The sequence below is a fragment of the Chiloscyllium punctatum genome, chromosome 20, assembly GCF_047496795.1.
Source record: "Chiloscyllium punctatum isolate Juve2018m chromosome 20, sChiPun1.3, whole genome shotgun sequence".
NCBI classification, from domain to species: Eukaryota; Metazoa; Chordata; class Chondrichthyes; order Orectolobiformes; family Hemiscylliidae; genus Chiloscyllium; species Chiloscyllium punctatum.
The window spans coordinates 38,120,203-38,132,265 of NC_092758.1; the positions used below are offsets into that span (position 1 = coordinate 38,120,203).

Genomic DNA, 12,063 nt, shown 5'->3' on the forward strand with positions numbered 1-12,063 from the left:
TTTCAAGGTAACAATTTCAAAAACAGCTCTTCCAGATTTCCATGACTACAAAAAGTGCCTTCCCAGTAGGAAATCAATGTGAACGTAAGACTCAATTATGAGACCTCAGGTGTCTCAGGTCCCATTGGCCATAACTCAAGCTTAAACAATGAATGGTTTTCTCATAAAAAACTTTCATCTGTATCTGAGTTTTCTTTTTTAGCCTGCAGTTTGTTAACCCAATATTATTTTCTCAATTCCCTCTCTTCTTCCTTTTCTCTCTGCTAAACGTTTCGTTTCAGCCTTTTTTCATTAAATTCAGTTCTTTTAATTTGCATCTCCATATTCATTCTTTTCAGTCCAGATTCTTTTCTTCAGTCTCAACTTGTATCATTTTCTTTAACATTCAAGTTGTTACACTGTAACTTAGTCAAAACCACCTCAAATGACTCACTGCTTAACTGCCCGATCTCTCCTCCATTTCCACCAAACTCAAATAATATGCTAATATTTAGTTATCTCTGCTTTCCCAGGTGTTGCAAGAAATTCCACCTTTAACACCTTTTCAAATTTAATAATCTTAATCTTATAAATCTAAGATAACCGCTCCAGCTGTAGAATAGCTTTTCCTTTCTAATGCCATCTTATTTTGCAGCATGACATCTTTTTTTTTAAACCTTTAACCATTCTTCTTACTGCATGGGCAATCTAATGTATTCAAAGATCCCAAACCGAGCCCCCAAGCATTTGTCATGACCCTGATGGGAAGGTATTGAATGTATTGTGACTGCTGCCAGGATAGTGAGCATTCACTAACAGGATTCTCTGGGCGTGGTGGCATACCAATTGCACATTCTGGGAGGGGTAGACATAATAGATGTTGTGTGCATCTCCCTGTTAAGATGTAAGGCCCACAGAACCATATATATGATGTCAATAGTTTTCTGAATCACTGGAAATCCAGCAAATGTATTTTCCCTGGGTGTTCACTCCTCCTACTTCTCTTTGAATAGGGAGCGAACAATAAAAGTCTTTCTCCTGGCATGAAGGGTCAATTAACTTCATAACGTTGAGCAAACAATAAAATGTTGCTCCTGTCACGTGTTCCCACCTGGTAATACTGTCTTCACCTTGCTGTGCAGCTGCAGACTCAGTGAGTGGGATGGCACAGTTTAATAACCACCTCCCGAGAGACAGATAAACTGCTCAGATGCTGCTTCTGGCTGAAGTGCTGTTAGGAGAATGCCCCTTGAAGACTCGAGTAAGTTAGGCCTTCTTTAGAGAGCCCTCCTCCTTTCTTTGCTCGCAGCTCTATAACCTGTTGTGTGTATAACAGTCTATAACAGTCCCAGAGAATTATGATCCCCCTGACCGTGAGCATACCTTCTCCTGCCAGACTTTCTGCTTCCTATGATCTCCTTGTCAAAATTCAGTTATTGTAGATCCAAAGGTTTTATTTCTGAATGCCTTCAAAAACATTCATTGTGGTATTTGCGCTCTCTCTAACAGAAAGAAAAAGTCAAATGTGCCTCACCAGAAAGTCCCATAGCTATCCCTCAATATTGCACATATTGTGTAGTGTTGACAGGGTGTGTGGGTCATGTCCCTTGTGTTCTTGACTATGTGTTCAACTGTAATCCATGAAGACAGAGTGTTGACAGAACCTGTGAGGTCCAAAGTGGCATCTTGTTTACCAAATCTATATTCAGAGGTTGATCCATAGAACCTCTACAGTTTGAAAGCAGGCCATTTGGCCCATTGAGTCCACACCGACCTTCTGAAGAGCAGCCCACCCCCTGTAACTCTGCATTCTCCATGGTTAATCCACATATCCTGCACATCCCTGGAAGCTATGCAGTAATTTTACCATAGCCAAACCCACACAGACACAGAGAAAATGTGCAAACTCCACCTAGACAGTCACCTGAGGCTGGAATCAAACCCACATCCCTGGGGCTGTGAGGCAGCAGTGCTAACCATTGAACCACTGTGCCACCCCACAATAGTTACATTAGTTTGACATCACAATCTGAACACTCTATATGCAGTTGATACTGACATGTCCAGCACCTGCTAGTGCCCATATGATCATGGTGCACTTTGTCTGAACTTTATGAGAAGCCCTATGACATACACCTAACGTCCATGTTATTGTGATAGCCTCTGGACCCCAGTATCTGCTGTAACAAACTCACACTGATTTGTATTATTGCTTAACATTTGTCTCACTGGGAACTACACATTCTGAAGAAAAGTATTGTCTGCGCTGATTAATAGCACTGGGAGAGAAAGTTCCCTTAAGCTGTTTTCTTCGTGATTGCTCTTCTGGGTCTCTTTAGATATACAGTTAAAAATAAAGAAGAGATTTTAAGCCTTAAGTTTTTCAGTCTTAAGTTTTATTTCTGCTTAGTTTAAATACTACCAAAATAAATAGAGGGCATAATGTGACAGGGCTTTCCAATCTCAATGAATGCACAACCTATGCCATCTAGAAACTGTGCAACAAACAACCACTTGTGCAGGAAGTATCATGTGGTGGAGCTTGAGCTCTGGACTTTGGAGCTTGAGCAGTAGCTATTACCATACATCTGCATAAGTGAGATCTGCACGCACCTGCACGGATAGCATGTTTCAGCAGGGGGTCACTGTGCAACTTTCGAATGTGTGAGCAAGGAAGCAAAGGGTGAATATCACATTGACAAGAGGAACCAGACACACAATGCAGGAGTCCCCCCATTACAGCCTTCTCTCAAACCAATGTTCTGTTAAAGAATAAAGCATCGTCATAGTATGTTGAGCTATTGATAATCATAGCCAGGGAAATGCAAACAGAATTGAGTGATTTTTGAAGGATATTATATCTTTCAACCTGGTGTGTGGGAAAAAGTGAACTTCCACTGAAGAGCTGGAAATGATATTGTGGCAGCTTCTTCAATGCTACATGCTGGCCAGAAGGTTGGTATACAGGGAAATATTGTTATAAGGTATATTTTAGTTACATTAGTTAATGTAAAAATATCTTTCTTTCATATTATATATTAGTTGCCTGTTAATTAATATTTTATCCATCATGATTTCAGATTATTTATTACAGTAAGAAGTCTTGAATAGTTAAATCGCGTCTTTTCATTCTTTCTGTTGGTGAATACCAACTCTGTAATTTTTTCCAAACTATTTGCCTCCTTGGGGGCTGTAACAAAATCCGTAAGACTAAACAAATTTTAACAACTACAAAAACAGCAACCTAAATTTATACAATATCTTGGAACAAAGAAAAGCATTTTAAAAGAGGCTATTTGACAAAAGATTTGATGAAAGAGCCAGGTTTTAATGAAAGTCTTTAAGGAAGAGATGTGAGACGTGTAGAGAGGATCTTCCACAGATTGGAGTCTGAAGATACAACAGCTATTGGTAAAGCAACCGCAATTGGGAATGGTCAATAGGCCAGAATTAGAGGAAACTTGTTTATGGGACTGGGTGGGATCACAGAGATAAGGAGGAGAAACTATAGTGGGACTTGTAAACAAGGATTAGAGTTTTAAAATTAAGACTTGTCCGGACTTGTCCGACCTGCCTATCTTCTTTTCTACCTATCCACTCCACCCTCTCCTCCTTGACCTATCACCTTCATCTCCTCCCCCACTCACCCATTGTACTCTATGCTACTCTCTCCCCACCCCCACCCTCCTCTAGCTTATCTCTCCACGCTTCAGGCTCACTGCCTTTATTCCTGATGAAGGGCTTTTGCCCGAAACGTCGATTTCGCTGCTCGTTGGATGCTGCCTGAACTGCTGTGCTCTTCCAGCACCACTAATCCAGTATTTGGTTTTCAGCATCTGCAGTCATTGTTTTTACATTATTTTGAGGGAGCCACACCGGAGTGATAAGGGAATGGGATTTAATGTGAGTTAAGACACAGAACATCATATTGAATCAGACCATGTTTAATGGACCCAAATCATACAGAACAAAATAGATAAGCTATATTTCACACAGCTAACTACAATATCTGAATGCTGCTCCTCATTCATGAAGATAAATCCAAAATATTCAATGAGAACCATGCATCAAAGCCTCCACACAAAGGTCATATTTTAAATCTTTAACAAGCCCTTCACTATCCTTATCATATTGGACCCTTTCCTCATAAAGTATCTTGGATATTCCCTGATTTTGTTTGCCAAAATTCTTTAATTCCCTCTTCTTGTGTTTGTGATCTCCTTTTTAATTTCACCCCTGCACTATCAGTTTTCCTCTGGACTTTCTATGTGGAGTGGTCAGTATTTGGCAAAACTCCTTTTTGTTGTTTCATCCTGCTCCATGTTTCTGACATCCAGGTGTGTCTAGATTTGGGAGGCATACCTATTTACATTTTTCCAACGTGTGTGCCAAAGCTTATCTATTCTCCTTAAATACCTCACGGCCTCACCCGTGCTCGGACATTGATTTACCTTTAAGTAGCTACTTCCTGATTATTTTTATCAATTTGTAAATGAGATTAATAAAACTGACCTTTCCTTAATTTGAAAACTTTACACTTGGCTTATTTATGTTTTAGATTAGATTACTTACAGTGTGGAAACAGGCCCAACAAATCCACACCGACCCGCCGAAGCGCAATCCACCCAGACCCATTCCCCTACACTTACCCCTTCACCTAACACTATGGGCAATTTAGCCTGGCCCATTCACCTAACCTGCACATTTTTGGATTGTGGGAGGAAACCGGAGCACCCGGAGGAAACCCACGCAGACACGGGGAGAATGTGCAAACTCCACACAGTCAGTTGCCTGAGGCGGGAATTGAACCCAGGTCTCTGGCACTGTGAGGCAGCAGTGCTAACCACTGTGCCACCATGTCACCCACTGTACCACTAACTAACTAAATTAAAATAACTACCGCTAAATAACTACTAAGTTAAAATAACGAAAATAAAATTCTCTCTTACCAATTCTCCGTTCACCGGCCTAACTTCTTTCCTGGAAACTCTGTCCCTTTACTTATTAAACTTGCTAAACATTGGTTAAAACATTCTTCTGAGTACATGTTAAGAATGTTGTATCTGTTACACCAGCTAATATTAGAATAAATGAAATTCCTACTACTCCTGGCTAATTAACCTTCATTAGGCTAACACCATGGAGGTGGCTTCGCTGCAGCAATTGGTGTAGGGTGAGGCTGACGATTAGAGCTAATAGCTCCATGGCTCTGAGAGGCTATGGGCATGAAAGGCAACCCAAACAACCCGAACAATGCCACAGTGGTCTGTTATCTCAGTTGGTTGGACAGCTGGTTTGTGATACAGACTGATGCCAACAGCATGGATTCAATTCTCACACAAACTGAGGCTAGCATTAAGGTCCCACCTTCTCAACCTCAGCCTATGCCTGAGGTATGGTGATCCTCAAAATAAAACAACAACTAACCATCGCAATGGTCCAGATATACAGATAGGCTGAGATTTGTAGGAGCAGCATATTAGGACAATGTGGAATCACCGATGCAGTAGACTCTGTCAGAATCTCCTGGGAAATTGAAGATTCTGATGGGCAATCCCTTTACAACATGAATCCTCCAAAAGTATCCATTAAAGTCAGAGAATTTGGAACACTCTGCTTCATTTACCAGATTTCAGGAAAAGGTGGAGAACACGGATTTAACACAAGTGCCAAATGAACATAAGAGTATATGAAAGAAACATATTCTGAGATCTGAAATGCAGTGCCTGAGACTGTGGTGAAGACAAAAGAACTGCAGATGCTGGAATCCAAAGTAGACAAGCAGTAGGCTGGAAGAACAGAGGAAGCCAGGCAGTGTCAGGAGGTGCAGAAATCGACTATTCGGGTGTAACCCTTCTTCAGGAATGGGGGTGGGTGTGGGGGGAGCTGCAGGTGTTGGAGGAGGGTTTTGGGTGGGGAGAGGGGCAGAGTGGTGAGGTAGGAATAGGTGACCACAGGTAGAGAGTACGACCTGGTTGGTCGATGGGAGGAATGAATCTGGTTGGTGACTGGAAGGAAGGGTCAGTCAAAGGAATGGAAGGGAAGGAGAAGAGCTGAAAATGCAATAGGAGGATGAGAAGGGAGCTTATTCAAAATTGGAGAACTCAATATTGAATCCTCAGGGCACATTTCACTGATGTAAACTCAGGGTATGTTTAGCAGAACATAAAACTTAAGGCATGTTTTGCTGAGGATCTTAGACCGGCCCACTGAGGCTGACCTGACCTTCCAGTCACCACCCATTTTAATTTCCCTTCAAACTCCTTTTCTGACATGACCACCCTCGGCCTCCTTCGTTGCCACAGTGAATCGGACCGCAAGTTGGAGGAACAACACCTCATCTTCCACTTGGGTAGCCTACAACCCAGAGGACTCAACACAGAGTTCTCTAATTTCAACTAACCTCTGCCCCCCCCCCATCCTCCAACTCCCTTTCTAGCTCCTCCCCTCTCTTCTATTCCTCTGACCGACCCATCCTTCCAGTTACCAATCAGATCCATTCTTCCCATCGACCAACCAGGTCATACTCTACCTGCGTTCACCTATCCCCACCACACCACCCTGCCCCCCACCCCCATACCCACCCCCAATCCTGAAGAAGGGTTACGCCCAAAATATTGACTTCTCCACCTCCTGATGCTGCCTGGTTTGCTGTGTTCTCCCAGCCTCCTGCTTGTCTAACTGAGACTGTGGTGGAGACAGATTCAATCATGGCTTTCAAAAGAGAATTCGAAATCTGTCTGAAGAGAAAAATACTTGCAGGAAAATAGAGATTAGCTGAAGAAACATTCTGTGCTGTATCCATTTTATGATTCTGTAACATGCAGTCAGTAACATTACTCATCCTAAAAAAGGTGCTCAATTACGAATTATTTTCTGACAGTATTGCACTTAGACATAAAATACCACCTTGGCATAAAAATGGTGGAAGTAGACGAACAGACAGACCCTTCACTTGTCCATGCGGACCAGATATCCTAAATTAATTTAGTCCCATTTGCCAGCACTTGGCCTATATCCCTCTAAACCCTTCCTCTTCATATACCCATCCAGGTGCCTTTTAAATGCTGTAAATGTACTAGCCTCCACCACTTCCTCTGGCAGCTCATTCCATATACACAACACCTTCTGTGTGAAAAAGTTGCCCCTTAGAGTCCCTTTTAAATCTTTCCCCTTTCATCTTAAACCTATGCCCTCTAGCTTTGGACTTCCCCAACATGGGGAAAAGATCTTGGTTATTCACCCTTTCCATGCCCCTCTGTAAGGTCACCAATCAGACTTTGATACTCCAAGGAAAACAGCCCCAGCCTAATCTGCCTCTCCTTATAGCTCAAACCCTTCAATTCTGGCAGCATCTTTCTAAATCTTTTCTGTACTCTTTCAAGTTTCACAATTTCCTTCCTATAGCAGGGAAACCAGAATTGAATGCAGTATTCCAAAAGTGGCCTAACCAATGTCTTGTACAGCACAACATGATCTCCCAACTCCTATACTCAATGCACTGACCAATAAAGGCAAGCATACCAAACACCTTCTTCACTATCCTATCAACATGCAACTCCACTCTCAAGGAACTATGAATCTACACTTCAATGTCTCTTTGTTCAGCAACACTCTGCAGAACTTTACCATTAAGTGTATAAGTCCTGCCCTGATTTGTCGTTCCGAAATGCAGCATGTCAGATCTATATGAATTAAACTCCATCTGCCACTCCTCTGCCTATTGGCCCATCTGATCAAGATGCCATTGTAATCTGAGGTAATCTTCTTCGCTGTCCACTACACCTCCAATTTTGGTGTCACCGGCAAACTTATTAAGCATACCTTTTATGTTTATATCCAAATTATAGATATAAATGACAAAAAGCAGTGGACCCAGCACCAATCCTTGTGGCACACCGCTGGTCACAGGGATCCAGTCTGAAAAGCAACTCTCCACCACCACCCTCTGTCTTTTACCTTCGAGTCAGTTCTTTATCCATCTGGCTAGTTGTCTCTGTATTCCATGTGACCTAACCTTGCTAACCAGTCTACCGTGAGAAACCTGACTGAAGTCCAAATAGATCATGACCACTGCTCTATCTTCATTACTCCTCTCTGTTATTCTTCAAAAAACCCAAAGAGGTTAGTGAGACATGATTTCCCACGCACAAAGCCATGTTGACTATCCTTAATCAGTCCTCGTCTTTCCAAATGCATGTAAATCTTGTCCCTCAGCATTCGCTCCAACTGGTGTTTGGCTCACCAGTCTATAGTTCTCTGGCTTTTCTTTACCACTAAAAATGGAAAATTTGAATGTAGAGACAGAGACCAACATTTGGTCTTTCAAATCAGTGGAGAGGAAATTCAGCAGTTCTTTACGATCATGTAGTTTGTTTTTCTCATCTCAGTTTCCTCTGCTCTCAAGCATTGTGGCTATTTCAAGAGAAACTATTCCTCTAACTCATGCTTTTACCTCTAGAATATCCCTGCTTTTAAGCAGAAAATCAAACTTGAAGTCAGTCAGAAGTAAACAAAATCCTCTCAATCTCTTAGCTGCTAGACAAAAGCCAAACAAAATTGTTGTAAAACTCATCAAAAGCATTTCTGCTACAAGCATCTCTCATCATTCAGCTCGTACAAATATTGTGTTAAATTATATTTATTTTGTTAATGAGAAGTCACAGGGTTAACGCTCAGTCCGTGCTAAATGACTTGATCTTTGCCAACAAGATAATGTCATCAGATTTATTAATAACATTTGACTAACGTTTTGCTTCATATTATAGTACATCAGCAATCTGAATGGTTTGTGTATATTTTTATTTGTAAATATTGTGCATTTCCTTATACTGTATATTTAAACTGTTTACATTTTCAACCATTACAAGCTGTCAGTCACATGTTTCTTTTGTGTCTGTAATTTATTAAACAAAACAGTGCAGTACCACAGAAGTATCAACCAGTTATATGGAGATATGCAAGAACACGGTGCAGTATATCACCTTAATTCACAAAAAAACAACTTACTACTGAATCAAATTAAGCCCAATAGCCAAAGATAGTGTCCTGGCAGCCTTTGCATTTAGCTAACAGTCTGATATAATTCTAATGTGAGCATTATCTTTATCACTTAAAGTTATTTTAAAGGACATACATATTCCACAGTGAAAAGAGCCAAAATAGCCTAGTTAGCAATATCTTTCTGTCATTAGCTTGGCACTGACAAGTCAAATGCAAAGACAATGGTTCAATCCAGGCTGGGCTTGCTTGCTGAAAGTTGATATTTTGGATGTCAATCCTCAGCAAAATTATACCAAAGTGAGGAACAATTGCTCTTCTGGCTATTAAGGAAAACAAAACAAAAAGAATGTGAGACATCGTCATCAAAAAGGATTCTCATTGTTTGGGGACGGAAGGGCTGAGAGGCAAGAATCCAGAAAACTCAACTCAAATTTGTCACAATGACATCACGAGAAAATTGATATTTTCAAACAACACAAAATTACAACATCTTATTGCACATTTAAAAGGCAGTCAGCAAAAAGTGACCATAGAACTACTCAGCTCAGTGAAGGTGTCATTGTTCAGCTGGTCATTGGACTTGTTCACTTTGTAAAGAAATTTGTAAGATATAAGGTTCCTTTTTTTTAAATAACCAACTAAACATATGGAAAAAGGAAGGTACTCCGCTTCTTAGTGAATTAACCCTCTGAGGACTGATAAATTAATTTCTAAATTTTGCACTAACATAATAGCAAGGGGCACAGACCACAAAGAGACCATGTAAAACACACAAAAACAGCTTTCTGTATCAGTCAGTCAAAATATAAACATCCTATCAAGTTCAGGCACAGTGTCGAGATACTACTGCAGCCCTCAAAGGGTTTAATTGATTAACTTAACTTGAAACTAACAACCAATCATCAAAGTACAGACCACCATTGTGGCATTATTTCATGGAAGAGACAAACTTGTGCTTCAACATCCCAAGAGGGAAACATGTACCACAAACTTACTGGGAAAAAAGTCACACACTGCAAGAGAGTTACACAAATCTCCAAGGAAAGAACACAAGTCATCAATAGACCGTTAATAATGATCCAATTAAAACATCACACAGTGAATACTGAATTTCAGAGTCACACTTTGTTAGTTAAATCAGTGCAAGTCCACTTTACATCAAACCTATCCTGTATAATTTGAAAAGACAAGGTCATTGTCAACTTCAACTAGATTCAAGAATATTGTATCCATCACTTTACAGTCAGTGCAAGAAATCTCTGCTTCAACCCGCATTACTGACCTCACAACATAAGCAAACTTCAATGTGCTTTTTCTTTTAAAACGGGAAAAAACAGTAAGTGCCTATACGTTTTGTTAAACCAAGCAAGCTAAAGGTGTCTGATTGTGGTGCAGCTTCAAGATATTTCAGTCAGGAAATGTGTAGTAAATGGAAGATTTTTGAGAGAACTTCCATATGTGAGAAGATAGATGTCTTTTCATCACAAACACCAAAGTCTTTACACTCAACAGTACAGAAACTGAAGTCTGATTGACAATCCGCACACGTAATACATGCAGGAACCAGAGAAGGGAGTAATAGGTTATCAGATCAGTGTAACCAGAAGCAGCAGTGCTACATGTCTGACCACTTTATTGGCCAGACAATCTGCTTTTTCTTTGAGAAGGGTGTCTGAAAGTTTGTAAAACATGGCGCTGACACCACAAGTCCTATTTTCTCACTTTCTCGGTATGTCGTTGATCTGGAGACATTAACAGTTCCCATTTATTTTTTATCAGCAGCAAATAACTGATTAGAGCTCAAGCCATTTTCCCATCCACTGTTTGCCCTTGTTTGGTTCAAGTCTTAGTAAATGGGATAAAGACCACCCAGAAACAGTTGAAGATGAAGCAGTCAAATTTCAAACGTATCCGGGAACTGTATTCAAGAACTGCCAGAGCCCAAAGCAGGAACAGAGAGCAGTGAGAGCTCAGGAGCACTGCAGAGCAGGGAATAGTCGTAACCTGGGAACAGGTAAGAGTCTGAAGCCAGGACAGTCCAGAAGCATAGACGCGAGGGTAGCCTGAGCTAGGGAAGAGTCCTTGCAAGGACCTAACTTATTCTATAGATGATACTTCCGCAACAGTTCTAATTGCCATGGGTATTTTTGCTCTGGGAACCTGTCAGGTATCTTAATTTTTAGAAAATCTTGAATGCATTTCTCTAACTCTTCCTCAATTGTCAGTTTCTCTTTGATTTTCTTTTTGCATGCGTTGGATTCACGGGATCCACTGGTGAGTGTCCTTAACAGATCACTTTTCCTTCGGAATTCACTTTGCTGCACTTGTTGCACTGGCCCTTTTTTGGCTGGTCGGTCCAGGGTCTGGATATTGGATTGCCGGGTTACTGGACCACAGATCACTGTCTCCTGTGGAGAGCTGGCCTCAGACTGGCTATCACAGCTTGAAGTGGATAGTTCATTGCAGGACGTAATGCTTTCTCCATCCTTTTCACTTTTATCATTTCTGCAGCCACATTCACACTGTGGTGAGGGCCATCGGGAAGAACCACCTGGAGAAGCAAAAAAGAAAGAACACTTTCAGAATATTGTGTGAGTTCTGCAAAGTGCCATCAACTTAGAGGGATATTCACTTGTTGATTATTTTTCAAACCTTTTCTCCTTAAAATGGATAACAGATGCATTTTAAATGTAATAATATCACATTCAAGTGCCATGACAATGGATTTCAATATAATTTACATCACTATATTGTTTTCCCAATAAGCAATGGGATTGTCAGTTTCCATGAAGACCCTATCCCTCCAGAGAAGGTATCTTTTTATGAAAAATGTCACTGTTCCAAATACTAACCAGATTTTTTTTTGTTTTGACTTCATCTAAACTGTTCTTAGTGTGTACTTATTCAATTGTTTACAGAAAACTAAGTAAATAAAATGTTCCATATTGTAATGTATTATATTGCCACTGTCTATTCAGTCTCACCTTTCTCTTCTTTACTCAGAGGGAAGAATGATCAACATACCAAAAGGTATCAGAGACACCTTTAGTACATTGCCCCCAAGAAATTTTAAATTTGGAT

At 40.6% G+C, this 12,063-nt stretch overlaps 1 protein-coding gene across 1 annotated transcript in view; it reads right to left on the minus strand.

The window, feature by feature from the left end:
* Window positions 1–8,646: 8,646 nt before the first annotated feature.
* The window catches only part of LOC140492049 (BTB/POZ domain-containing protein KCTD16-like), a 217,139-nt gene continuing 213,722 nt past the window's right edge, over window positions 8,647–12,063 (minus strand). Inside the window, exon 2 of the mRNA XM_072590701.1 lies at window positions 8,647–11,533. Within this exon, the coding sequence (XP_072446802.1) occupies window positions 11,085–11,533 (449 nt within the window). The 3' untranslated portion in view covers window positions 8,647–11,084. The remainder of the gene's footprint in view (window positions 11,534–12,063) is intronic.